This window comes from Rissa tridactyla, chromosome 2 (genome assembly GCF_028500815.1).
Source record: "Rissa tridactyla isolate bRisTri1 chromosome 2, bRisTri1.patW.cur.20221130, whole genome shotgun sequence".
Classification (NCBI taxonomy): Eukaryota; Metazoa; Chordata; class Aves; order Charadriiformes; family Laridae; genus Rissa; species Rissa tridactyla.
Genome location: NC_071467.1, coordinates 14700680 through 14728523, shown reverse-complemented (window position 1 = coordinate 14728523; position 27844 = coordinate 14700680). Strand labels below are relative to the sequence as shown.

The 27844-nt window shown below is 37.5% G+C and overlaps 2 protein-coding genes across 4 annotated transcripts in view; one reads left to right on the top strand and one right to left on the bottom strand.

The window, feature by feature from the left end:
* MRPL13 (mitochondrial ribosomal protein L13) overlaps positions 1–177 on the bottom strand; it is a 36823-nt gene extending 36646 nt beyond the window's left edge. The window contains exon 1 of the mRNA XM_054193319.1: positions 53–177. Within this exon, the coding sequence (XP_054049294.1) occupies positions 53–79 (27 nt within the window). The 5' untranslated portion in view covers positions 80–177. The remainder of the gene's footprint in view (positions 1–52) is intronic.
* Positions 162–27642, top strand: MTBP (MDM2 binding protein). Of its 3 annotated transcripts, none has more exons than XM_054193317.1 (23): positions 162–305; positions 762–842; positions 1888–1961; positions 2046–2191; positions 2676–2734; positions 3613–3757; positions 5002–5119; positions 5696–5830; positions 6625–6719; positions 7172–7244; positions 8835–8952; positions 9504–9677; positions 10828–10941; positions 12282–12446; positions 12844–12937; positions 14337–14492; positions 17053–17148; positions 20449–20514; positions 20608–20874; positions 21962–22208; positions 23373–23486; positions 25231–25296; positions 26837–27642. In XM_054193317.1, the coding sequence occupies exons 1-23, from the start codon at positions 224–226 to the stop codon at positions 26870–26872; spliced, it is 2721 nt and encodes a 906-aa protein (XP_054049292.1). In that variant the 5' UTR covers positions 162–223; the 3' UTR covers positions 26873–27642. The 3 variants fall into 3 exon arrangements, with proteins under 3 accessions (XP_054049292.1, XP_054049290.1, XP_054049289.1); XM_054193314.1 differs by having other exon boundaries at positions 171–266; XM_054193315.1 differs by lacking the exon at positions 20449–20514.
* Positions 27643–27844: the final 202 nt, after the last annotated feature.

Sequence of the window (27844 nt, the reverse complement as noted above, 5' to 3'; positions counted from 1 at the left end):
GCAGCGGCAGCCCCGGCACAGGCTGCACCGAGGAGGAGAGGGCCGCGCTCACCTGGGCCGCCTTAGTGTAACTGGCCATGGCCGCCCGGAGGGGAAGAACGGGAAGGGCAGCGGAGCCCCTTGGCCGCCGCACCGGCGGGAAGCGGAAGCGCTGCCCTGCGAGGGGCGGTGCGAAGGCGGCAGCGCGGGCTGTTCGCAGCGGCGGCTCCGTCCCCGCCCGGCCATGGATCGCTACGTCCTGCTCCTGAGCTGGGGGGAGCGCCGGGGTGAGGGGGCTGCGGCCGGCGGGCCTGGGCCCGGAGCGGGTACGGCGGCGGGGGGCCGGGGCCCGGGGCCCGGCAGGGTGGGAGGCCGCGCCGTGTCGGGGGAGCCCCAGCCGCGGGGCCGACCGGGCTTCCTTCGGGAGGGAGGTTCTTCACGACCGCCTGTCTGGAATCTGCGCCCGTGCAGGCTTCTCTGGGTCACTACCTCGTCAAACACCCCCTTTTTTCACTTTTTAATAACTTAAGCCTTCAAAACTTCGGGGTTTTCGTGTGTTATTGTGACACTCTACATAACTCGGTAGAGCGTTCCTGAAAGGTGCGCTACTGCAAGCAGAATTTGACAAAATTTGCCTTTTTAAACTCCTGCAAATCTGTAGTTGAGAGGGTTTTTTTCTTTAAACTAAACTTCCAGTATTAGACTGAACTTTTTACCGTATTTGCAAGAAAGCAAGACTTCTGCAATTCAGTAGTTTTAATAAAAGCTTTTTTTTTTTTCAGTTGGGACTGCTGCAAACGTTTATCAGTTCCTGAAAGAAAGCTGTAACTCATCTGTAAATGCAGATGTGAGCGCGTTCCCAGGTAAGTATAGTAACGTACAGTAAGGTAAGGCAAATGTTTCCCAGGAATTGGCCTGGGCACATTTTAATGTTCTCGGTGAAACAAGTCAGAAGGCTAAGGACGGAAACCTGATTTCTGAATGTGCCTGAACCCGCAGGTGGGACCGGTGCTGCTGTCTCTGTGGAGAACCTGGGTCCTTTCAGCAGCCGAGGTGTTAGGAGATGATTAAATAGATTGGGCACAAGAAAGGAAAGACAAGGGGTTTGAAAGATCAACAAATTCCAATCCAGCTTAGCAAAGTGGAGTAGGAAAGGTCTTGTTTCTTATGTGCAGCTTGATATTTTCATTTCTCCTATGATGTCTTCTAATTTTTTCAGTAGAAGCAATATTTGTCTGTTGGGTAGCAATTCAGAACCCTAATCCATGAATATTTATTAAATCATTTTATCATCTTAAAATAGACTTCTGAAGATCTGCTTCATTACTTTTAGTGGTTGGGTGCTTGTTTTGTTTGGTTGGTTTTTTTTTGTTAAAAAATGCTTTCTTTGTTCTTTACTTGGTTTGGATATTGTGTTGAGTTGTTAGGGCTCATCTTGTCACAGCTATCATCTAATTGTGATTCATGTGGGGAACCACTATAAGCCGTTAAAATTCATGAAGATAGGAATGTTAGGCTGATTTCAACTTCTGTGCTTTTTATTGCATAGAAATGTTGAGAGAGCATCTCATTTTGTGAACTGCATAAACGTTATGAAAGTTGTGATTTAGTTTAGGTACAACACAACTTCTGCAAATGGAGAGCAATATCGACCAGAATGCAGAGGAGGTCAAAAACTTTCTTATGTATTAATAGTCAGAGGATCATTAATAGTTAGACAGTTACTTAGACACTCACCTACACCTTAATATGTTTAGATCTTAATTATGATGCTAAAGTAAAGTATAACTTAAGTCACTGTGCATGTTAAATGACTTGTGTGGTCTTTCAACAGAGATGCTCATACTAGTAGGAAGAATAGATTGTAGTGGATTGATTATTCTAAATAATGGTTTTATCTCTTTTCAGCATGTTCAGTGGCTGGTATTCCAGGTGTAAAGAAATGGTATTTTGCAAGCCATGTTATATGTGGTTATTATCAGGTAAGAGAGAATATAAGTTCCTCAACTCTGCCTGTCTCTAGTGCAAGTTAAAACTGATGTTTGGAATTCTTTTTGCTCAATTAGTTCTGCAGTTCTGACTGGGAAGAAGTGAGTTTTGACACACAGAAAAACGAAGACTGTCTCCAAACAAGTAGTTACGAATGCCTGGGAGCCATACAGAATTTTGAGGAAGAAGACAATAACAGTAGAGAGTCATTGTCTGTGACTGAGTATGCATATTATTATTTTCATTAAAAGCATAGTGATCTGACACTTAACAGTGATAACCCAAGGGAACCGAGAAAATTTAACAAGTTATTACAAAAGCAATAGTTAACTATGAGTAATCCCTTAGTACTACTGAAAATAATTCCATTTCGTTTAATGTAGCTTTATTTTTTTTTAGCTACAGGTGATTTTTATAGAATAACTGGACAGTTCCCTACCAGCTGACAGTTAAATATACAAAAAGAAGTTTCTTGCTAAGAGAAAGCTGACTGTCTTGAATCCTGCTTCCAGTTTTACTGAAGATAGTTTTGATGTAATATAGCCTACTTCTGCCTTAGTAAAAGGGGGGATACATATATCTCATTGCATAGAATGTTTGTGCAGATTTTAAAGGATAAGATACTTAGATCAGTTAGTATGCATTAGTTGTAACTTTCTGTTTCTAAATTACCTTTTTGTTTCCAACCAAGTTCTCTTCATTTTCAGTATCTATGATGAAGCTGCAGAAAGTCTGCATCAGTTAGCTGATAAACTGCCCGCCCCAGGTAATCTCTCATAAAAGAGCAATCTCTTTTTGAGTTTATCTTGTTAGTTATTAGTCTAAAAACTCAGCTGATGAAGTCATAGTCGAATGGAAGAACTCAGAGGATATTAGTTTGTTAGTTGAATTAACTTTTATTCGGCTCTTGCAAGTAGTTTAAGGAACTTAAATTGATTGGCCTCGCAAATCAGCCTGTGATTTGTGTCTTCTTTCTTTGGAAGGCTGTATTTCAGTAGAGACTAATGTAGCTATTTACAGAATTAATTTTTCCATCTGAAATGGCACCAAAGTTATAATAGACAGTAAGCAATATGAAACTCAACATGCAACCACAGGAAGTTTTTATGAAAAAAATGGAAGGTTTGACATCGGGCGTACGTCTGATTTGCCAGGTGATTGTGGGTGGGAGCTAAAAAGCTGTGAAGGAGCATAGATAGAACTGGTGGATTCAGATTTTATAAACTGGAGATGAGTATCACTTTGCAGGTTAGTTGAGTCATGTTGCAGTAGTTGAGTTGGGATAGCAAAGGAACTGAATGCGGGAAGAATGAGAAATAGCAGTTTAGAGGTGTTAAAAGGAGGAAAATGACATAGTGTAGTTGTATTGGAGACAACTCTGATCTGTCAAATACAGCGCTAAGTGAGAGAGGAGAAAGGTGTAGTAACTAAGCAAATGGCAAAATATTTCATGTTAATCTAAGAGGAGCAGTGAGAGATGAGCTAAAATGCATGAAAAGTGTTTTAAATCTTGCTGAGGTTCTTGGAGTTGATCTTTAAGCCCATTTCAGTGCAGTCAGTGATAATTGGTACTTTTCTATCTTTAAAAGACTGAATCATTTACTGAATAATGGTACTTTGAGTCATATATAACTGTTCTTATAGGCAGAGCAATGGTTGACGTAATTCTGCAGGCTGCTGAACGAGATGGACCCAAGCTAAAAGACTGCTTACCTGCTATCGGTGCCCTGAAACACCTGAGAGAATGGCACTCTGTGAAAATCACTATTGCAGCAAATGACTCTAAAGGGTATGCCATTTATTTTAGGTCTATAAACAAGGCCACTCTTGTTTTATGTTAGTATATGTCAGCGTTTTAAAACAAAAACAGTGTTTGAGTACTTTATATGTATACTTTGAAAATACATAGATGTGTCCCCTGTTATTGTTTGAGGAATTACTCATGCTGATTTGTTGTAAATACATGCCCTAACCAGAGGGGCAGGCAAAATAGCAAGTCCTCTGAAGTTCCTGTTTCTATGAGATCAAAAGGTAAAATATTTTCTCTTTTCTTTCCATCACTAGTGGCTTCAGTGTGCATACTATGTTTTGAAGATGTACTACTATGCTACATAATAACTTGTATTGATTGCAGTTTTCTAGTGTTTGTAATATGAATACATAACTCTGCTGGTTTTACTTTAAATTTTATATTACCTGTGGTATTACATTTAAGGGAGAAAAAAAAAAAGTGTCTGATTTGTCCTTGGCTTCATAGAGTATGTGGTTAATCCTAAATTAATAAAACTTTAAAATTAAAATGTTGAATGCTCAGTCCTTAGCTAGAATAAGCAGTATGCTTACCATATAGTACTTCCTAAGGTATATGGAGGAAGAGAGACTTATTGCGGTGGCTTCCATGAGCACTTGATCTCAGTGTGCATTGATAGCTTCTGTGCAGCCAGCTTTTGACTGAATAACTTTCTACTGCCTCTTACGTAAAATGAGGCCACTTGGGCATGCAGTTTCTCTGATGAAAGTTCTGTCACTTATTCTTCCTGTTCTGTTGATGGTGCTGGTTACTCTTAGAAGACAGACTGCCAGTGGGACCCACAGTTACTGGCCGTTCTCTCTCTCTGCGGTTGTTGGGTTTGGATAATACTTGTGCAGCAGTCATATCTCTACTTAGAAGGTTACAAACCATCTTGATGGGCCAGCGATAGCCCCAGGGATGGCTACCTGGCTTTGTTCTAGCTTCTAGTACCCAACCTTACTGTGGTATGCCTGCAGCTTGCTATTGCTGGTCTTATTTGATGTCTGACAAAGTTCTTTGCCATGACATTCACGGAGCATATGAACAACTTCCTTTACGGAGCCTGAACCAGCAATTCTATAACATTTTCTACTTTGTGGAGTGTAAAGCTATATGTGCCTGTCTTAACATACGCAAGACTATTCAGTGCGAAGAGGTATTAGGAAAATTCAGTCAAATTGCACTGCATGTTAATTTGTAATACTAAATTCGGTAAGATTAATTCTTCCTTATTTTTACAGTAGTTGGCAAAAGATTGCAGACTATCTGTTGGCAGACGTTGTATCTTCGGATGATGTCATGAATATTATTGATTTAAAAGAACTCTGGAGAGGGAAGATTCAGATATGGGAAAGAAAGGTAAAATAACTTTTTTCATCTGGTTATTTTTTATAAAGCATCCGAGTACCTAATTTAAAGTGTGTGTGGCACAGGGCATTTTATGCTTTAAGCCACATTTGGTTTTGAAAATGTAATTCAAGAGGTAATGTGCAAAGTATCTGGGTGGGTGGGGGAACAACTGGCTTTTTAGCATGATGAAAGGATAAATGAGATCAAGGCATCGGGATTCAAATTTCAGAAATCCATATGCTCTCCTCTAAAATGTTTGCCTTAGAATTTCTTGTTCAAAATGAGATTGTTTTGTATCTGTCACAAATCATTATCACGTAACTCTGACAGTCATTATTGCAAGCACGTGTCTCATGTTTTTGCAAAGACTGATAGCTTTGTGATTGTGAAAGGCATTGTTTACATTTTCAGTATTAACGTTTTGGATATAGTAGTTGGTTATCTCGGTCTAATATTTTTACCTAGTTTTACATATTTGCTGGAAACAAGTATAATAGTAATTGTTTAAAATAGTAATACATGTAACTGGCTGAAAAGAAATAATTTTTCTCTCTCTGTTGACACGTTAATTGTCTCTTTTTCCAGTTTGGATCAGAAGTTATGTTTCCAGAATTTTGTATAAAGAGCACTTCAGCAAAGACATTCAGCGCTTCACATTTAAGTTCTTGCTTTGCTGTTAAAAATGAACGACAATCAAGGAATGCTGACACTTTGCCAGAGGCAAGTATTATTCTTGTTCTTTCTTTGAGCCACTAGAATTCATCTGTTTTACTTTCCTGAGAAAATTAGTAGTTGGGGAGGTCCTAGTCAGAATAGAAAATTAAACATAAAAGTTTAATGATTGCATAAGACTGAGAAATAATTCTTTTGTTCACGTGTATTCACAAAACAGGTCGTTAAAATTTCATCTGTTCTTAAGAATGTGGTGCCGAATTTTTTTTAAGAAGAAACTGAGACTTTGTTCAGTCTTAATACTCAAAATATGTAACTTATGTATGAATTCTGTATTTTTTGGTTGGTGTTGGTTTTGGTGTTTTTTTTGTTTTTTTTTTTTTTTTTAAATTGCTGGTGCTGTTTCATGTTTTCCACTGGAAATAGGTATTTGATGGGAACTCCAGAATCATACTTGTTGAAAAAAACAAAAATGAGTGTTTATGAAAACCGACATCAGTTAAGAGATTATTATTTTCATTGCTAAAAGATGTACATTTTGGATTGCATTGGTCTTTTCCTGGTAGGTCTTATTTTTCTTTGAATTTGGGTAAGAGTTACAACACATTTGATGCACATGATTGACATGCTGGAAAGAAAGTTTTATTAAACAGAATTAAATACCTTCCTTGTTTTTTATATAATTATGTTTAATATAGTATTTGTGAAATGCTTTTTTATTCCTTTATACCTCTTTCAGATGCACTTGTAAGGCAAATGCCTCCAGCAAAACACTTGAGGAAGTTCTACGGAGATAACATCATACATAGTGTTACAGATTTTTTGATTTGATCTCTTTTCAGGTTTTTCATTACTATGGTCCTGCACTAGAATTTTTGCAGATGGTGGTTCTCTCTGATCTACCTTCCTTTTTTATATCGGATCTGGAATTCGAACTGTATCCTTTTCTAAGAATCTGTACTACTGATAATGGTTTGTAGCAGAAAGAAAACAATCATGCAAGCAACACATGAGGATTAACAAGGACTCACTCTATTCTAGCCTGCCAACGCAGTCAAACTGATTAGTCAGAACTGGGTTTTTTTATGTTGTTTTTATGTTTACTAGTCTTGGTGTAACAATGGCAGCTTAGGGTGTATAAGCCTGCCAGGATTTTGTGCATATAATTATCTGTTTATGCTTGCCTATATTAAAATATCAGTGGTGTGTTTCATCATGTAACATTTCCACTTTGCCTGGAAAAGTGAGTTTCATATATTTTGTGGTACTGAAGTATCAAATATTAGACACTTGCAGACCTTATTTGAAAAATAATCGTAACATGATTTGTGAAATAGAGATGCATACAGTTCTTTGTGAAGATGAGGTTCCTTAAACTGCTCTGTTCAGGAGCCTGGCAAGAAAGGGTGTCAAGGAGACATCTACGCTGCTTTTGGACCAGATTTCATCTCTATCTGGGAAGGTAAATATTTCTTTTGTTTAGGTTTAGCAGAAAAATTAAGATATGTTTATTGCTCATAAAAGATACAAGAATAATATTTTTAAACCTAGTCTCTGTGTAAGGTCCTCCAATATTTAGTTTTAAAGCAAATTTGGCTTCTGAAGTTGCACGCTGTACAGATCCTGACAATTTGTAAGCCCAGTGAACGTTTTTCTCTTTACCTTAGCTAAGTTGTGATCTTCTGAAACATTTTGTAACTTTTTAATCATATCCTGATAGATAATTTCTGTGCTATCATAATTCAACTAATTTCTAGCAAAAGGCAGGCATGTGTGCAGCCTACAAAATGTATCTGTCTAGTCTGAAGTAGTAAGCTTTTTTATTTTGCCTGTGAGTATTCTGCTTTTCCATTCTGATTTTGGATAAAGAGAGTTCTTGAAACATTTACGAGCCTACTTTTTTTTATTTTACTCTTTTTCCCTTGGAATGATAGTATGATTATTCATAGCCACAGTATTAGTTTGAAGATGTTTTTCCTGAATATTTAAGGTGATGTATGCTTGTTTAGGAAAGGTTTTATTTTAGTGTTTATAAAATAAATCTATGCCAGTCAAAACAGAACCTGCAGTGTGAAAATGCTGATACATTTATAATTAATAACTTATGTTCTTTGTTTACTGCAGAGATGGTATTCCATTATCAGGCTGTATGTTTCATCTTCAGCTTGTGATTTAGGTTTTCCATTCTCCATTATGCTTAGCCAGAAAACAAAGAAATCGTTTTTCTAATGCTGTACCAAAAAATATCTTTTGGAATAGTTTTATATTGGTAAATATCCCAGGTAATTTTCATTTTGCACGAGGATACTGAACGTTTGGTCAAATACCTTTACAGTCTAAGAGCTTGCATTTCTACTAGTTCTTTCAAAGAAAAAGCCAAAACAGTTAAAACACATTCTCAGGCTACTTTTTATAGTTGCACATGTTGAATTAAATATGTTTTCAAGATGATAGTTTCTTGTAGGGATTTTTTTTCAGTCTACTGCTGGAAATAGTACACATTTGTAAGCTTTTTTTAATAGCTGTAAAAGCATTGCTTTATTGCTTGAGTATTCAAACGCTTATGCATTTTTTTCTATTAGTGCTTATTAGCCTGAAATTTATGTACAGACAGAAACATAATCCAGAATCTGATTATTTGAAAAGGATAATATGTAGGGAGAAAAAAAATTACGTTTTTCAAAGGAATGCTGTTGCTGATGCCAACTATATCTCTGAATTATCTTTTCATTCTGGATACTACTTCTACAGAAGTGTTTTTAGTTGGATTATTGAAAGATTTGTAATAGGTAACAAATACTTTCTATGCACGAAATAGAAATTCATCAGTTAATGATCTCTCAACTGGAGCAAAAAATAAGCACAATTTTTACAGCTTGTGTGTAAAATGCTGTTGTTCTATCTCAGTTAATGTGAATGAAAGAAGTGTTGAATAAAGATTATTTTCTTCAATTGAAGTACGTTTGAAATAATGCCAAATCGGTATCTCAAGAATTAAATGTAAAATAGCTGTTGTAACATTCTATGTATTGTATTTGCTCTTGTTATTTAGGTGGGAGCTTTATTTACGTTGCCATGTAATGTAAGCAGTGGAGTGATCCCATCCCCCACCCAGCTGAGTTCCAAGAAATGGAAGGAATATATGGCTAAGAAACCCAAGGTCATTACTGGTAGGTAAAGTGAAGATGACTACAGGTATATTTTGTTGTGTTTATATCTATATGCACGTTTGCATGTGTGTGTATATATATATATATACGGTGGGGTTTTTCTATACATTTGGGATACCGTTTTTTCTCCAATGAAATTAAGTCGGTGATTGTAATCTTTATTGATACAGAAGGTTTTGGTGAATGTGAGTTTGGCTATGCAGACTTGTTATAGAGGAAAATTGAAAATGGCGAGCATTAGGGAAGCAATGCGTCTCCTTTAAACCATTTCTGTGTTCTATCAGCTAAGATCCAGCTTCCATACACCTTCCTAAGGTGATTGGAGAATCCATGGGCAAAGTGTTTTGCTTCTGTAGATGGAAATCCCTGTGCTTCATTTAGATGCTTCCCTTCTCACTTAGGCATTTCCAGAGGTTCTTTAGTGCACTTGCATTTAATTTCAACCTCTTCCCAGGAAAATACAGAACATCAGGAAATGCAGATGGCAGATTATAGCTTGTTTTAAAGCTGTTTTCCTGACGGGGTTTCACAGTTCCGTCCTGATGTTTAAGTTCCAGAAATTGAACTGAAAGGAGAATCTTGTCGATACTATTTCTTGCTGCAAGGCAATGGCTCTGGAGGATGTAAAGCAACGTTGATTCATTCAGCTGGCCAGATCAATGGTACGGCCACTCTTGCTGCAGTAAATGGAAAGCTAAAGACAAAAGCAGAAGAAACAGAGTCAAGTAAGACTTATTACTTATTTATTTAAGAGTTTCTGAGTGCAGGCAAATGCTACTAAGATTTATGTGTTCCTTTTATTCATTCCAGCCTGTGTTAAAGGGAGAAAGCAAGGAGGAACATTACATTTTGATTAGTATCTCTGTTATTACAGCAGTATTTTTTCAAATTGATAAAAACACATAATATGACCTTATTTATTCACACAATTTACTACTACCATATTTTTAAAATCAAACTACATACAGTTGTAGTCAGTCATTTCGCATAACTATGATTAGTTGTAAATATTTTAATGTACGGGGACATCCAGGTAGTATTAATGCAAATCAAATTTGCAAAAACTTAATGTAAAAAGTGTGTATCGTTGGTGTAAAAACTGACCATCCCATGCCTAAAATCTAGTCAATTATCTGTTGACAAGCCTATTTCACTGATGGTTTGAAATAAAAACAGTAAGGCTGGCAGGCAAGTTGAATTTCATGATCGTGTCTTCAGTTACTTGGCAGATGTCTGTATCACTGCAGAGTGGTTAGGATATGAGCTCGCAGATAATCAGCTGCTCCACTAGGTAAGAGTGTGCATATAGACATTTATCTTGGTTGTCCTGTTACAACTATGCGTACTAGATAACTTTGCTAATTTGCTCTTAATAATGCTGACAAAGATAAAGAGCACAGTGACCTGCATCTTATCCTCTCATTTCCTTATTATCGAAATAAATCCCTGTGCGACATGACTGACTGCTTACCATTTGTCCTAATTAAAATCCCATTAGGATGGTGTCAGAAGACTGAAAAGTCCTTGACCATATGTTGGGAGAAAACTTTTCTTTCCTGGTATCCAGCTTAGGATCTTTTTACCTTCTTTAAAGTCATGTTGTGTTGTCGTTATATTGGGTTTTTTACAGAAATTCAAAAATACTGGTCAGACATCTATTCCAAGTTGTCCCCCTGGTGTATTAATTCAATTGTAATTAATTTCCCTTTTTTTTTTTTTTAATAATGATTAACCATATTTGAAAGTCTGCTTGTTTCCTTTGAATATGGAAATGGTATGTCTGCTGGGTTTATGTCTTCTTTTAAGAAGTACTGACTTGGTGTCTCCACAGTCCTATGAGAGATCTTAATAACAGAGTTCTCCTAATCTCTATAGGCTTTCCTATTGCTGACTTTATCAAGTCTCTGCCGCGTTTTTGTGGAGAGGAGATTGTACAGAGAGAAAAGAAACTGTCTTGTCTCCAAGTGTTTGCCTTGAAGGAATATCTCAGTAAGTAATGGGGAGAGCACTGGTAGTTCTCAAACTAATGTTTAAAAGGTCTTTATTTCAAACTGAATGGGACGGCTCACCTTGCAAAACGAAGGTGAGTTGATCACTGTGAAGAAAAAAAGCAGAGCTTTAAAAAGAAACTCTTTGTAGTATATCCATGATTGTATGTCACATAATGACTTAAATATTGAGGAAAAGAGAATACCGAACTTAAAATAAAGTTGGTTGGTGTTTGTTACACTTACACTCTGAGAGTCTGAGCACACTTTTGGAATAATTCTGTGGTAATTAACTTTTTCTCTACTTTGCTTTTTTATGCTTTTTTTCCCCATAAAAACTTACCGATGGATGCACCTTCTACAAAAATAAGAATTCTGTTTTGGGGGTTTTTATTTTATTCTTTCTTGCAAAAGTGGTGAACAGCAGAGGAGAAGTATGCATTGGAGATTGGTTACATTTATCATGATACATCATTCGTAATAATAACTGAAAAGTCACCCTCTGTACATTTTCATGACTTTGCAGAGAAGTACATTTGACTGTCCTGATTTTTTTTGTCTAAGACCATTGCTCAAAAAGACTCAATTTAAAACAAAAAATGCTTCTGAGAGATTGTCAGGATTATTATTGAAAATGGCATATTGTGAAGATAATTTAAGTGTATTATCATTAACAAAGTACCAGTTTCAGGAAAATAAGATTTCTGCTAATACTCTTGTCTTCCACCCCCCACCCCCGCCAACTTGCAGTCATTCTCAGCTTCCTGTCTACCTCAACCCTGAGCTCGGGGCTGCCTTAGAGCTTGTGTTTTGAGTGGGTCACCCATTCTCCATGAGGATGAAGACTGAATAGGAGCAGTTGGGATTTGCTAGTCATCCTAAATCATATCAGAATTACCTGACCTTTGATATTCTGGCCAAAAAGACCGGAACAGGGTGTCAGTTACATTGGAGCCACACTCCTGCAATGGTGGTAAAAATAGGTGGGTAGGAGGCTCTACAGACTGGAGCTTTTCATGTTCAGCAAGTCCGGATGTTTGTCTCGGGGGGATTCAAACCTGGATATACTCAGAAATGCACATATGAAGAAATTGAAGGACCGTAAAAGGGTGATTGACATGTGATTTCAGCTCTTCTCACTGCTAACTTTTTTCACCTCCCATTGGAGTAGACGGTCCATGCCTTGCGTAAGGCTACAGTAGTAAGTGTCACGTTAACTTACTTGTGTCATTGTTTTGGGGTGGGGAGTTTTTTGTTTGTTTAATTTTTAACAGGCTCCAGTTATTCTTTTGTTACTTAGCAGGTGTAGTAGCTTTTCTTTCTTTCTCTTCCCTTTTATAGAGAGAAAGGAGTTGACCGAGCAGCCTCCAGTTATTTCTACTGATGAGTTCAAAAGCTTGTTAGAACTTACAAGAGAATGTTTTCTGGACCCGTGCAACACTCATCTTCCTAAACCTGTTCGACAGAAGGTTGCCAATAAAACTAGGTCGTGCACTGTGACTTCTGGTAAGTATCATTATTTAGAAAATACACTGCTTATTTTGGTGTGTTTTCATACCTGTTGTCAATTTTATACTTAAAGGAGAATCTTTTACCAAGAGAGAAAAATAGAAGGAAAAGTAAAGCAGCTTTCTAGGCTTTTTTTGCAAACTGAAATTACCCTTGCGTTAACTATTTCCTTTCTTCTCGTTGACAACAAAAACTATGCAGAAAACATTTCTGATCACAGCACCAGGCAGGTTTTCCTTATATCTGTATATTTTTATATATATATATAAAGGAATATATACACATACAGATATATATGTGTATAAAAAAAGCAGTGTATATGCACTTAAATATTTCTTTAAAGAATAAGATTCTTTACTTCAGTTAAGGCTTATCCACCATATATTTCTTGCAGGATCTCATTTAATGGAGCCAAATCCATTGGAGTGGCCAGAAAGACACGTTCTTCAGAATTTGGAAAACTTTGAAAAAAACAAACAAAAAATGAGGTAACGGTTAAATACTGGAGATTCTTTGTAGTGGCCATCGAACATCACCCTACAGGAGCTGTATACGTTGACAGCCATTTTGTAAACTGTTTTCAAATGTATTGATAATCTTTCACAGGAAACATTGCTTAAGGCTAAAACTAAGTTTCTATCAATTTCCGAAGGTGTATTTTCTTGGTATTTAAAGTAGTATTGTTTTGATTCTTATTGAAAAAAATGCAGCTGAAAGTTAGCTAAAAGTAACATAGTTCCAAAATTAAATTACCAAAATAGCACTACTAGAAAATAGCAGCCATAGTCGAAAAAACATACAGAAGGGTTTTTTTCCCCCCAACGTGCCCTGGGGCATAAATAATTAACACAGTACAGCAGTTTTTGTCAGCATGTATAATGTGTTTCTAATCTCCTTTTATTTCCTAAATAGTCAGGACTTGGTATCAGATCTCAAATATTGGGTTTATGTTTGAAATTTATATTTGGTTTTCTTTTTCCTTCAGCGGTGTTTGAAGCCTGTAGACATTTGCATCACTTAATACAGCCTGTTGATTTTAGTTTAGCTCTCGCTTTTACGTAAGACTTAATGATCTTTGCTGGGTCTTAACATTTTTGCTGACAGATCTTTAGAGCAAGGTGTCCAACTTCCTTTTTCTTAGTCACTTCCATCCCATTTCTGCCTTATAGATGGGCTTAGATTGGAGTTTTGCATGTCGGAAATTCTCACATTAAGATCTCTGCTTTCTCATGGGTATTATTGTTGTTGTTGTTATTATTGTTTTTTGTTTCTCAAACGGGTAAAGTTCTTCCTTCTAATTAGCTTCTGAAAAGCTTCCTGCAGACCTTTCTGTTTCATAATCAGTTAATGTTTATTTCATTATGTTCTGAACTGATTATCTTCTTCTTATCCTGAATCAGCGTACGGCATGTTGCTTAACAGTAGAAAAGAGCTATTTGCTATACTTGATTGAAGACACTTCAAAAAAAAAATGGAGACTTGAATGCAGTAGTGGCTTTATGGTTCCTTTGATGCATATTGTATGTCTCTTGCTTTTTTTTTTTTCCCCCTAAGTCAGGAATTAATATTTGATTTTACGGGTCCATAAATGGAAAAAAAGGATGAAGAATGTTCTTACCATGTTCTATTTTGTAACTAAGCTATAAAACCTTGAAGAAATTACTTTCTTCAGTAGGGTGGTAGAGAATTTGCATCAACTGTAGTTTATCATGAACATTGGTGTAAATGTTCAAGAAGCAACCTTGTTCGTTTTACTTTGGAAATAAGCTCAGTTGCTCCAGCCTAGCAGTGATTTAATTTTTTTTATTTTTAATGCAACAAGATTACTATATTGAAAAAAAAAAAAACATTGGTTTTGCTTTTTTTTTTTTCTTTCCCTGTTTTCAGAGTTTCTATGTTTGCACACTCATCTGAACAATTGCTGGGGCATAAAGACAGCCAGCGGGAGTCATTGACATTGCTTGACGCTAAAGAATTACTGAAGTATTTCACACCAGAAGGGCTACCAGTTGGTGATCTTCAGCCACTACAAATTCCCAAACGGTATGAATCCATCATATTAAAACCACTGAAGACTATACTCAGAACTGATGTAGGGGAATGTGAACAACGACCCAATGAGAGTCTCAGAGTGGCCTAACTGGATTTGAGTTTGTAGCTTGCAACATCCTTGCATCGTGTGTCTGACAGTGAACTCAACTGCTACAGTCCTCCAGTCGGTGTTGCTTTTTAGTTCTTTCAGAATCTGAAGTGGCTGCAGATGATGATGTTGGTCCTCTGCATTTAACTAACAAAATAATCACCTGATGTGCAAAAGTGTGCAAAGTAGACCTTTGCCATGGCTCCGCTACAGGCTGCCACCACTGCCATACATGTCCATTTAAAAAGTATTTCCAGCAAAGCACAAGTTACTGTGGCAGAACCTTAATTTTATTGGTGGGATTTCTTTCATTCAGTGGAGGGGAGACTAGGTGGGAAGACAAAGTGTAAAAAGGGCAATAGCTGAGCCTATTTAACTACATTTGTCTCATCTCATGCTGGCCAGCATTCCTGTCTATATTCTTATGTGGTAAAGTGCTCCTTAAAGGAAGCTTGTCTACTCTGACTGCAAGTATTCATCCTTGTGTGTCTGCTATTAAGTATTAGTGTATTAACCACTGCTTTTTCAGCAAGAAGATTGATACAAGGAGTTAATGGAGTAATTATCAGGTTCTGAACATCTGTTAGAGTTATGGCCAACCTATATGAGAGTCAGATAGTGTTTGTAGAAGCAGGGTCTATACTTTTATGCAGTGTGTCACAGACTGCTAGGTAAGCAACACGATCTTTGCATTCACTAGAGTTATATTTGTTGACCTTTTTAACGTTGAATAATAGAATACATAGTGGAATTACTGGATACAGCCCTCGATCTTTTTTTAAACTTCATTATATGTGATAAATTAAGAGAGCTTTTGAGAGGGAAAGGTTCTGTAGGATTTTGGAGAATACTTATTGGAGTTTTGAAACTCAATTGAAGATGTTCTGAGTGGGGAATTCAAGCAAGTTGGAAAATACACAGTGAAGACTGAGAGTCTCCTACAGAGTTGTTAGTTAATGAGTGCAGATGATTTAGGATTTTGTCTATAATGAAAAATATTTTAATTCCGATTAGTTGTGTGGGAAATATGTGAATAATTTGTTGACTACAAAATTATTATTTATTTTAATCCCTGATTTTTCAAAGCCTCCAGAGAAGCTTTATAGCATAGAATACTTTGATTCTCTTGAGTAATTTGCTTTGAGCTATCGCTGAGTGAGGTTTGAATTTGCGGGCGGTTGCCCCACTTTGCTTGGATTTCTGCCAGTTGATACGAGGAAGTATGAAGATGAAACCTTTGCTTTGTAGTACCTTACTGTAATGTGAGTCTCTCATAATTCTTAGAGATCTTAGATATCTAAGGGAAGTATAAAGCCAAAATGAAGATACTAGATAATAAAGCTTGAAGGCTGTAAGGGCTTCCAGTGACTTCTACTGTGTGTATGTATTCTGCTTGGTCCAAAAAGAAACTGGAAAAACCTATGAAAATCCATAGCTAAGTTATTGTCTGGGAGATGGTGAACCATTCCTTTTCTGATGTACCAGGTTGCTGTTACTGTTGCGTCCAGCAGAGCTCTGTACTAGCTGCTCATCCTCTAGCAGGTGCTCTGCCTAGATTCTCTGGATTAGTAGCTTTGCACAGTAGATGTTCAAGCACAGTGACTACAGACCCAAAGATTTCCCTGACCAACGGAAGGAAAAAAAGAGATTTTATGAGAGACTGGTGAATTAAAGGAGTTTTCACTTGTTTTCCACATTTGAGTTTAACTAGAGATTTGATAGAGTTTTGCCTGACAGTCTTTCTAAATGGCCGTCTTGCTAGATTCAGTTTTGCATCTTTCCTGGATGTTTTTCCCGGGTAGTTTTTCCAGTGGTAATGGTGCAGAGACAGTCTAAGTGAATAAAACTTGAAGCAATGTGTAAGTTTCAGATACTGCTATGTCTTGCCTTCATTTCTTCCCTTCGTTAGAGATGATTGGGATGTGACTTTACAGGGTATGCTAGGATCCTGTCTGTCTTTCTATGGCTTATCCTGTTGATATACTTTAAAATACATTGGTATGATTAAGTTGCAGAGTGTTACTAGCTGGAATTCAAGTATCACAGGTGACAAGTGATTAGTTATGAAGCCTTGGAAAGTTGACTGTTAGGTGAGACAACAACTTGAAGCTAAAGGGGAGGAATTCACTGATTATGAGAGGTCAGTTCCTGGTTCCTCTCAGTTCGTTCTACTACTCAGGTGCCACATTGGGAAATGGGGTTATTGTTGCCTGTTTTAATTGATAAATTATTTGTAGCAGTGACCTCTAAACTGGTTGAAATGTCTAAGAGCTTCTGTAATAATAATGGATCAGTAGCTATTAGTTAGTTGAACTTTAAATCTTTACTGAAGTGAGAATTTATTTTCCATTGATGCTGCACCCCAGGAACTTAGATACAAGACATGCTGTTTTGGTATTCCTATGTCAAGGCATTTGTTTCTGACTGTAATTAGTTAAATAGATCTGTATTTTTTTCTTTCAGTGAAAATGCATTCCTTTTGACACCAGAGCTTACTCCTCGGAAACTCAGAGGTTTGCCTTTCGAAAAAGCAGCTGGATGCCATTATCATGGACTTGAGTAAGTTTCCTGGTTTGTTTTCCCAAAATTATTTTTCAGCTTCTGGTCAAGGTGTAATTAGAAACATTTCAAGCAACATGAATCTTAACTACGCAAAACTTCATGTATCCTTTTCCTTCATTGGAACAACTTTGCACATGCCACCTCGCCCTTTTTTACCTTTATTTTATTCAGTGGTTTAAATTGCAACATGTCTGCCTTGATGGTAATGGAAAAACTTTTAGGTTTTTTTCCTAAGTTGTACTGCTGTAGCTACTCTCAGTGTCTCTGGAAATTTTAATTCAGAATTAGAAGTGGCAAGGGGAAGAGGGTTCATTAGTACATACCAAGTCCCTGGAGCAGCACATAAATGAACTAAGTACGTAATTTCTACTTTAATATTAAATTGTAGGCACTTTCAGACTAGTAGTCATGAGGTTTATGAGACCTGCTGTGAAGCTAACTCTGTGTTCAGGGAACCTGAAAACAACACCAGCAGGCAAGCATTAGTGGTAAGAACCTTTGAAAGGATCGATATGGTTTGGACTGTATTTAGTGCCAGGCAGCCAGCGTTCGTAATTTGTCAAAGTGTCCATCGGGAAAATATCATATAATGTAGCTGTAAAAAAAAAAGTTTAGAAAAATATAAATATTGTGATTGAGGAGAAGAGGAAAAGTACATATGCAAGCACAAGAGTAGATAATTCAGTGTAACTCTTCTGTATGGACAGGCTCTTGGTCTTAATGCAGTATATATTAAGAATTGCAGCAGATACCAAGCGAGGCAGTTCAATCTTCATGAAAATTTCTACAGCCTCCTAAAATTGCATTCTCAGATTATCTGAATGTGACTAATGATACCGCTGGTATTTTTCTCCTGTCAACTGCACAAATAGTTTGGTTAAGCCTATGTTTAATATCTGGTAATTTTAGCCACGTTCTCTAGGGAGGTGAAGCAGTCATTCTATCTGTTCAGCTGTGTGTTTCTTCTCTTTTTCTAAGTGGGAACTCATGAGCCTCTTAACCGTTTTAGATTTGTAACAAAAGGCACAGAGAGGCAAGTGGGTAGGTGGGGGAAATGCAGATTTGTCCTCCCAGGTACGGGAAGAAAGCACTTGGCCCGTGTATGTTGGTATGTGGTAGCGTGTTCACCTGCCTGACCTCAGCAGGGAGTGCGTGTAAGAATTCAAATTAGGCACAGCACAGCTCATGTCTGCCTCTTCTCATAGCAAAATATGACCAGAGAGAGGCATGGATATTGTGGAGAGGAGGGGGACCCTGGCACATTAATGTTACAAGGGAAACGTGCTAGCAATAAGGGAGGAAAGCAGGAGAATGAGACGGTAGAAACTAGTGCAAAAGGGAGGAACCTAGACCTGTACAACCAGAACATATCGTAGGAACACATGTGTTTTGGATGTGTTTGGAGCGGATGTGTTTTGTACCGTGCAGTTGTGATTGCAGTTTCCATCTGCATAGCTGATGTATTTATATTTGGAAGTAAAGTCTTGTCAACAAAACCAGGAGTCGCAGTTATGATTAAATCAAATTTCTGATGTAATGAACCTGTGCCAAACACTTGGCTCTTGTGTTGCAAAGAGGAAGTAATTGCCGTTAAAGCAGAGTGAGTAAAATGGCAATTTAACTTCTAAAGATAAAAACATTTTTATCTTTGTAGGGTATGTGATTACTCAGGGGACTGAGAATATAAATAAGGAAAATTAAATACCTTGAAATTTGTAAGTTAAGAGAACTTACTCTTATCAGGTAATGAATTTATTTCTAGTGGAAAGTCTCACTCAGCTGTACAAATGGATTCAGTGGTCTGCTATTAGAAAAGTGAATTTCTCCCTGAATATGAAATACTCTGAAAAAAGTGGAAAAATTGGATCTAGAAATTTAATGTAACTCCATGTTAAGAAATAAACGTAAAGAATATTTCTAGAGTTCCTAAGGATAGGAAACATTGCTGAGTAGTTTGGAGGGTGGGCTGAGAGATAGCTCACGTTGTTCAGAATGCTTGTTAAGAAAAGGATGGAATAATATCGATAATAGCATTGTCTTTCCCTGCGGTAGAGGTAATGTAAGTTACTGGCCTCTTGCAAGGAATCTTGGAAATTTACACGAGAGAAAAGTCAGTTGAGATGCATTTTGTACAGTTGCAATCTCATGAGTATATTTCACTGAGTTAGCACTGTTCGTTTGTTCTCTTTCAGCTCCCTGATGTTTAATACACTTTCTTGTTTTGATTTGGTTGATTAAACCGCTTATTCTTTGTGTAATCAATAGGAAGCTGGGAAGCTTGTGCTTGTTCAGTGACACTCCTGTATTTTTAGCATTTAAAAAATGTGACTCTCTCATATAGCAGTACTTATCTCAGACGAAGCTGAAAGTTGCATTTCCGAAGAGTGCAATTAGCAAAGAATCTATACTAAATAGCATTTAAATACTTACCATGACGGTTCTTCCTCATAGTTACACTCAATTAGTACAATCTCACAGCAACCTAGTTTTTGGCAAAACCTGGGTTTTCCTAAAATTATGTCAGTGTCGTTGCGTTTTGGGATTCCTGAAGCACTGGTAACTTGAAAATGACATGTGTTATGCTTTGGGATGTGTTCTTCAGGCATTTCCTATGTGATTCTTTTATGGCATGTGCACTGAAGAAATCTCGTGTTGTTTGTTTTGGTTGGTTGGGGTTTTTTGGCCAGCAAAGTTGCATTCTCCCAGGAAAAAACGGAGGGATGTTGCATGATCATATTATCTTGTTAGAGTGTATCATTTTATATATGTCTGGATCTTAATGTTTTGATGGATGCTTGTAAGGTCTGAGGTCTGAAAATGCTGTATCCACTGGGGTGTGCTGGGTTCATCATGTATTTGGGTTCAGAGCTGTCCTCATTGCTGTTTTATTGGAGTTTCACACTGGTTGGCACGTTAACAGGGGTAACATCTGTTACGTACAGACTGAATTAATTGAAGATGTCCCTGCCCGCTGCAGGACGGTTGGACTAGGTGACTTCTAAAGGTCTCTTCCAACCCAAACTATTCTATGAATATGAAAACCAGTAAAATCTTAAAATGGAGAGACTGATGATACAAATGTAACACAGGGCTGACTATAAGGAGCAAAAAATCCATTGTCAGCATCCTATTGTTCAAGGAAAAAATTCTGCTAACGTCCATGGAAATCTTATGCGTAAGACCACAGGATAAAGACTCACAAACAGTGTATGATTCAGTTTCTTTGTTGGAGTTAGAGTTAGACTTAAATATAGCTAAATCCATCAGGCATGTGTTAATTTACTGGGCTGTTTCAAGATATCTTTCAGAACAATACACCAGTCCAAACAGAAAAAGTTTTGGAGATTATATGACAGTCAAAAAGTAAGTTGTTCTGTGGTTTGTTTTTTTTTTTTTCCTGATTGTAAGAAAACAAGAGACTTTCTCTCACAGATTTCTCACAAACTTCAATTTTAGATATTGTCTAGATAACAGAAGAGCCTTAGAGAGAGATGTGGGATATGCTGAACTTCAAACTCGTCTTATTCGCTATGAAACTCAGACGACTTGCACCAAAGAGTGCTGCCCTGTGCCGGTTGTCTTGAGCCCTCTCCCATCTCCCGCAGTCTTGTCAGAGCCTGGAAGTGTCCCTGATGGAGAGTCTTTACAAAGTGAATTCAAAACAGAGGCATCAAGGCTAAAACGCAGATCAAAAGACTTGGATTGCTTTTATCCCAAGAAAAGGTAATGCACTGAATAAAATAAATCTTTAGCTTGAAATATTTCAGTGGTCTCTTGTGAAATGCGTCTTTTCTTTCATCTTGAAATGTTTTTAGTCAAGCTATCTAGACGAATACTCTAGTTGTTTAATCCTCTTCTGTAGGTTCATTTCTTCCCTCAAGTGTGACTTCTCATTGATAGCATTAGATTAATCAAAACCATGCAGCACAGGCACCTTTTATTTTAAGATATTTGGGGTTGTATCTTGCAGTCTCAAGTGCCTTTGAGAAGATGACAGATAGGCTCATCTCAGACCGAAACTGTCAGCGCTGTTGCAGTACAAATGAACAGCTAAAGATTTAGAAAGTACTGCGCAAACAGAATAATTAAATTCCTAATCCAAAGGACTGCTGGTATAAGGTGACCTACGAAAATTCAAACTTATTGTCAGCCTTGTTTATTAAAATCTTTTCTGGAAGCCTAGTTTTTAAGACTTTCCTTTGTACCTTGTCCTCACTCTGAAGATGCAAACTCTTTGCATCAATAAAAAATTAACTGCTACGTAACACTACTTCTGAATTCACTTTTTACTTCAATACTTCACTTCTTCCTTCTTTCCAGTTTGGTACCCTTTGCAATCTAATCACAGTAAGCCTCAAATAGAGGTATGGTTTTAGGAATATCCATATCTTTTGCAGCTTACTGAATAGTTAGAAAAGAAGATGTGATTGTACTTAGCACTTCATAAATTGGAGTTTCAGAATTACGACCGCCCTTACAGTTGAAGGATCAAGCATTTATGATGTTCCAGTAGAATTGTAACGCCTAACTTCCCATAGTTAAAAATGAGTTGTGACATCCCTGTAGGGCCAAAAGAAATTAGGTAGTTTCAAGAAGTTTTGTTTTATCCTGGGACTGGAGGCCAGCAAATTCTGTTCTCCGTATGCAAAACTACCCCTTCTTCCACAGAGTTTATCTCGTTTCTTCAGTTCGTTTCTAGACTTTTTTAATCAGAGGTGTAGTGGGTCTATATATCAGAGACCAAATCAGTGAGTGAAGTGTTCTTCTGATACAAAAAATGTTTTGGTGTTTTGTTTTTTTGTCTTTCCAGGCTAACCAAATCTGAGAGTACAGATTCCCTCCTCTCTCAGGCAAGCGGGAGTAGTGGGAGTCAGTACGCAGTTGCTGTAGCGAGGAAGCGCTCTGAAAGAGCAGTTTCCTTAGCTTCGATGCCATTGAAACAGCCTGGGCAAGCCCACAAAGTAACCACTAAGGTTGACTCAAGAAGTTGCATAATTGCAACTGAATCCCAGACTTCAAAGCCGGCTAAGGAATCAAGATCCCAGAAACATACACGGGTAAAAGCCTTATGTTTGTTGCTTAGTGAAAAAGCATCTGCTTAACTTCTTCCCATGTGACTTGATTTTTTAATTTTTTAACTGAAAGTGAACTGTCTTCATCTCTATTTGTTACTGTTAAATTTCATTCCGTTCACTTGTGTAAGTGAATCCTGAAGGCACTGAGGAGAGTGCTGCGGAAGCAAGCAGTGAAAAAGTATGTAAGGAGTATTATATCATGCCCAGGGAATTAAGGCTGAGTGGAATAACAACTAGGCATAAAAAAGGTGGGAATGGATATCAATGAATAGGAGTTATGAAATGTAGAAAATTAATATAAAACCTAAAGGCACCGAAGAAATATCTGTGCTGGAAGGGTGTCCTGGTTTCAGCTTGGACAGTCAAAGCCATTGTAGAAGAACAGACTATTCTGAGAATTAAGATATTCCAGTAGTTGTACAAGTCCATTAATTGAGATAACATTTAAATACTTTGATGCAATAATGTTTAATTAATAGCTGTATATATTACAAATGCCACTTTTAAAATACAGTATGCAAAACTGTTTCTGACTTGGTGATCCTAATTTTAAATTAATCCCAGGGTGCTAGAGAGGGCACTGCATGAATGTTGGCATTGTGCTGTCAAAGGCAAGTTGGGAATGACCCAAGTAAGCATAAATTGGTGTGACTCATTCAGACCTACAGCAAAGTTTAAACATCTCTGATATAAAGAATTTCACAGTAAATTTCCTAATTGGTCTGTAGTGTCTGATTATTTTTTTTTTTTTTAATATGGATGTGTCAAACAAGGGAATATCAATATAAAGAAAAGTTATATTTTTATATATATATAGTATTTTGGGGAAGAGAAAACCCAAGCCATTATCAATTTTTTTTCTTTTTTCCAAGCTCCACATGAGTATTCACTGATCCTTTACATTGCTTTGACATGTAAGCATTTCCTTAATTTTTGAGATGAAGGAAATAGAAACAGATTGTTAAATAACTCTTCCCAAATTTGGTCAGTGGGTTGACAGCATTTGGCCAATGGATTAAAAACAGAGCCAAGATCAAAAAAGATCAGATGTTCTTTTTTTTTTTATTTTTCCTTTCCCCCCCTTGAACAATTTTTCATGCCAGTAATTGGGATGAACTTTTTGAGTGTGTTTCTGTTGCTTCCAAGATGCTGAAGGAGGTGGTTGCCAAGACTCTTCAAAAACATGGAATTGCAGAGGATCACAAGTGCTTTGCATCATGCAGCCAGCGCCTATTTGAGATATCAAAGTTCTACTTAAAGGTAACTAGAAGACATGCTCTTAGAGTTGTTTGTTCTTAGTTAAGTGAATCCATTCCTGAATAAAACTTGAGAGGGACTGTGGGATATTCAAACTTGATTAGGCTAGTACTTCCTAAAGATGTGTTAGTAGTTTGTAGAGTATGTGGATAAACCTTTGGCCTTACCAAATGCAGAAGCAAGTTTCACGATATATTTTGGTGGTTGTTTATTTGTTTTTAAGCCTTACAAAGCAGTAGTCTTTTATGTGAGATAACATGTTAAAGTGATGGTCTGGTAGGTTAAGGTCATGCTTATACTATACTTCCTTAGCTGTTGTAGCTGTCTCGCGGCCACAACTGTGACAGCTCAGCTCCTCCCTTGTTCTAAGGCTCAACAGGGAGCTTACACAACTGACTCAGAAATTCTAGTCCCCTGACATGCTCACAGAAGTCCTTGTAAATGCATTGTAAACGTGCACAACCATCTAACACACACTGACCTGTCAGCGCCATGTAGAATTGCATCAACCTCATTTTTAGGAGGAGATAAGAATTCTTTCCACGATACCTAGGAGTCAGTGCTTCAGCCCATGTTACTTCTAGTGACTAGTTACTTACTAGTTAGTTACCAGTCCGGGCACAAAACGGGGTTAAATTAGAGCGGAGGGTGTTTAAAAGCTATTGCTCGCAAGCTGAGCGGCTGTTTCTGTTCGTCTGCATTCATTTAGCCTACCGCTATTTGGGAGCTAACTCAGTTTAGTCAACTTCAGTAAAGGTGATTTAAGCTAAATGAAGTTGCAATTGGAAGAGGGCTGAATGCTTACACAGACAATTAGAACATCTTGCTGATGAGAACCAACATCTTAAATAATTAGAACACAATTGCACAGTCTGTAAGCGCTCCCAAAATCTCCCTGAAATCTGCCCCGAAGGAAAATCTTCTGATCCAAAATCTGAAAGAACTGCGGTAGGGATGAGTGAGTAGGGCAAATCAGATGGGTTGATGGTGCCATTCCAAGTAGGAGAGGAAGAGTACTGCAGTGATCCGGTCCTTCAGAAAGCCGACAGGGAGAGAGTTGTAGCAGGATTTTGTTGTCCTGAGCTGTCTTGCAGCCCCAAGTCCGTAGGAGCCCTTTGAATCCTTTTCTGTGCTGCGTGCTTCAGAAACGTATCATTTTCCTTTGGAGACAAGTAGTAAATGAATTTTCCTAGTTTTCCTTTCTCTTTAGGCAAAGTTACGTGCGTGCTTTGTTTAAGAGAGTGGGTTAGGTTGGGCTAACTGGACTGCAAAACAGACAAACTGTTATAGGTTTTTCCTTTCTCGCACTGATTTTCTTTCTCCATGTCCTCTTCTCTGTTCTTTGCCAGAACTCTGTATTGCAGTCTAAGTGCCCAGTTGATTTCCATGTTTCTGTAGAAATAAGATTTCAATCAAGAGTGTAAGAATTTTAACTATCATTTAAGAAAAAAAAAAAAAAGACATGTCTGGAAGTGTGTGGAGGGTTAGGAAAAATGTGGCCAACTGCACACTTGGGTACTAGGTTTGGATTGCTGTAGGGAAAGCAGCAACCCGTTGGAATAGATTTAGATTATTTCTTTCTTTAAAAAAAAAAAAGAAACAAAGTTAAATAATTCTTCTGTGGTTCTGAACAAGGTGATGAAAGAGTAACACACGCTCCCGCCCCTGGTTATTAGGGCTGTTATAATCCAAATTAGAATGAGCGTATGAGTTTGCTAATTTCTGTGGCTTTGCGTTTCATATTTAGGATCTTAAAACTTCTAGAGGACTTCTTGATGAAATGAAGAAAACTGCAAATAACAATGCTAAACAGGTAAGACCATTTGCTTGTTTGTTCCTGTAACTAGCGATGGGTAAATGCAGCTGTGGCAGCTTGGCTGTAGAATGGTTTAGTCCATAGCTTTAAGAGATGAAGAGATGCATTCCTTTGGCTGCAGGTCTCGTTTCACTCTCTGATCTCACAAAAACTCTCTCAATCAGTAGTCCCATAGCAAAATTTCCGGTTGCGTATATTCAGGTTTTAGATGATATTCTAGTTATAGCTGCCAATATGATGTGCCATAGCGAGAAATGGAAGTGAAGGCAATAAATGTTTCCATGTCACTGGGGAAAAAAAAAAAGAAAAAAAAAAAAAAGCAGAGATGAGATATTTCTTCATTTGTGAGAAGCCTGGATCATTAGGGAATTATTCTTTCCTTGTGTTGAAGGAAATAACGTTTCGTTTCAAAGGTTAGGAAGCAGTAAATGGATCTATAAAAAGAAATTAATTTCTTAAAATAAGCAATGAAAATCAGTAATTTTAGGCTTGGGAACAGATGTAACTGCAGGAGCTATCAGATGACCTTATTTGTGTGTAAGGTGGGACTTACGTGAACAGTAGCACAGAGCAAATGACAGGAGTAAATACTCCTGTCCTCCAGAAATTAATTAACTCTCTGATTTAAATCATGCTGAAGTGACTCCGTGATTTTAAAAAAAAAAAAAGTATCGTGACTCTTTACAGTACAGTTTTCAAAATCATAAATTAAATGGAAGGATTTGGACTGGGGTAGTTAAATAAGAAAATCTGAACTCTTATGGAACACTGCTAGATCCCCACAGAATTTATTCTACGAGAGGAATATTTATTGTGTTCTGTACTCAGTTCCCTCGTGAATTGCTTACTACAGATCATAAGGTTTCAAAAACTACACAGGTTGTGTAGAACTGGGATATTGGCGGTATATATTGTTTCTCGCCACCATCTTTGCCTGGGGAGGCCAGTTGGTAGTTTTACGTATGTTTGCTGTTGGCAAAGAGGCGTTAAAATTGGGCATCTCTGAAGCTGGCCACCTCTCCCTGCATTTGAGAATACGTTGAAATTGCTTTATAAAAAATGGAATTTCCCAGGACCAGTCAGTGGTCTGAACAGCTACCCAGTTTGGGAAACAGCAGTAATAATGGTTGTGGATACAGCAGAGCACAAATTATCCTTTATTCTTTCCTCTGTGGCTTTAGGAATTTTTTGTGCTGGAACACTAGCTGTATAGCGTTGTGCCTGCACCTTGTTGCCTGGTGCATGGAGAGCATGGGGTGAAGTAGCTCAATTCAGGGGATCCAAAATGCCTTTTTCTAAAGGCAGGGCATTCTGTAAAATGAAATACAATTCTTGGGTAACGCTGAATCGTCTCGGTTTGCTAACAACGCTCTCTCCTTTTGAATGGATTACTTTTAAATCCGGTTCAGTAAACACCACAGGGGTGGTGATAGAGGCGGTGATAAAGAAAGAATTGATAAATTGTATGAGAGGTTCTCCAGTTGCTTTCAAGAACCACAGTTGTGTAAATCATTTGTTTTCTCATTTCTTGTCCCAGGTGATTGAATGGGTTTTGGAGAAGGCTGGCAAGTAGAGGCACTGACCGGCTGCTGTTCACGCCTTCCTCCAAACGGCAGAGACAGAGCACTTCGGATTGTAAGAAAAGCGTTACGCTGCCGAACGCGTGCGCACGCGTGTCTACGCGCCAGAAGGACTCTGGTCGGTGTAATTATATAGACTCAATTCTCAAGCACAGTAGCACGTTTTGAAACTTTCTATAGTGAAAGTTTTAATTTTTTAAAAAATTCAAATGAAAAAGGTTTTTATTTTATATGCGTATTTATTATGTTTCATTGTTAAAAGGAATATAGCTTGACTTGGTTTGATAAAGCTTAGTATGTTTTTCAACCAGTATATTTGTTTTTTATGTGAATAAAAACCCCACCAGATTTAATTTTAATAACAAAACTACTTTGTTTTACCATTTTGCGTGAAAACCTCTCTGCTATTTATTACTACTTGCTGTTATATAAACTGCTGTTTACAGCGTCGACCGTTGACATTTTATAGAATAATTAAAAACAGATCCTGTTCTGCAGGTGGAAAGCAAATAGAATTTGAGTCACAGTTATCTCTGTGTTGTAGTATAAGAAAAAAACAAAACAAACATGTCTTTTGAAACTCGATGCAAGGTCCCATTAAAGAAAGGATCATTGTTTTACAAGCTGAATTTCCGGTATAATTTTATGTGTACTCTTTGTAACACTCCTTAGAACAAATCATAACAGAGTTCTGAGATTTCTTTTCATGGGAGAGGAGAAAATCAAAGTGATCGCAGTAACGGTGATTGTGAGAGCTGTGAAAGAGCTGGCGTGCGACAGTGGAATGTAACGGAAAGAAGAATTTCTACCTGAGTTGCAAGCACAGGAAAATACTAAATTCAGCCTCTGTTTGCTTAAATCTCAGGCATGTGCCTGGCTTGTACTACTGTACTTATTCAAATTAACATTATGTTGAGATGAGAATTTCCTACCAAAACAAATCTGGTTTACAACTTTCAGTGTAA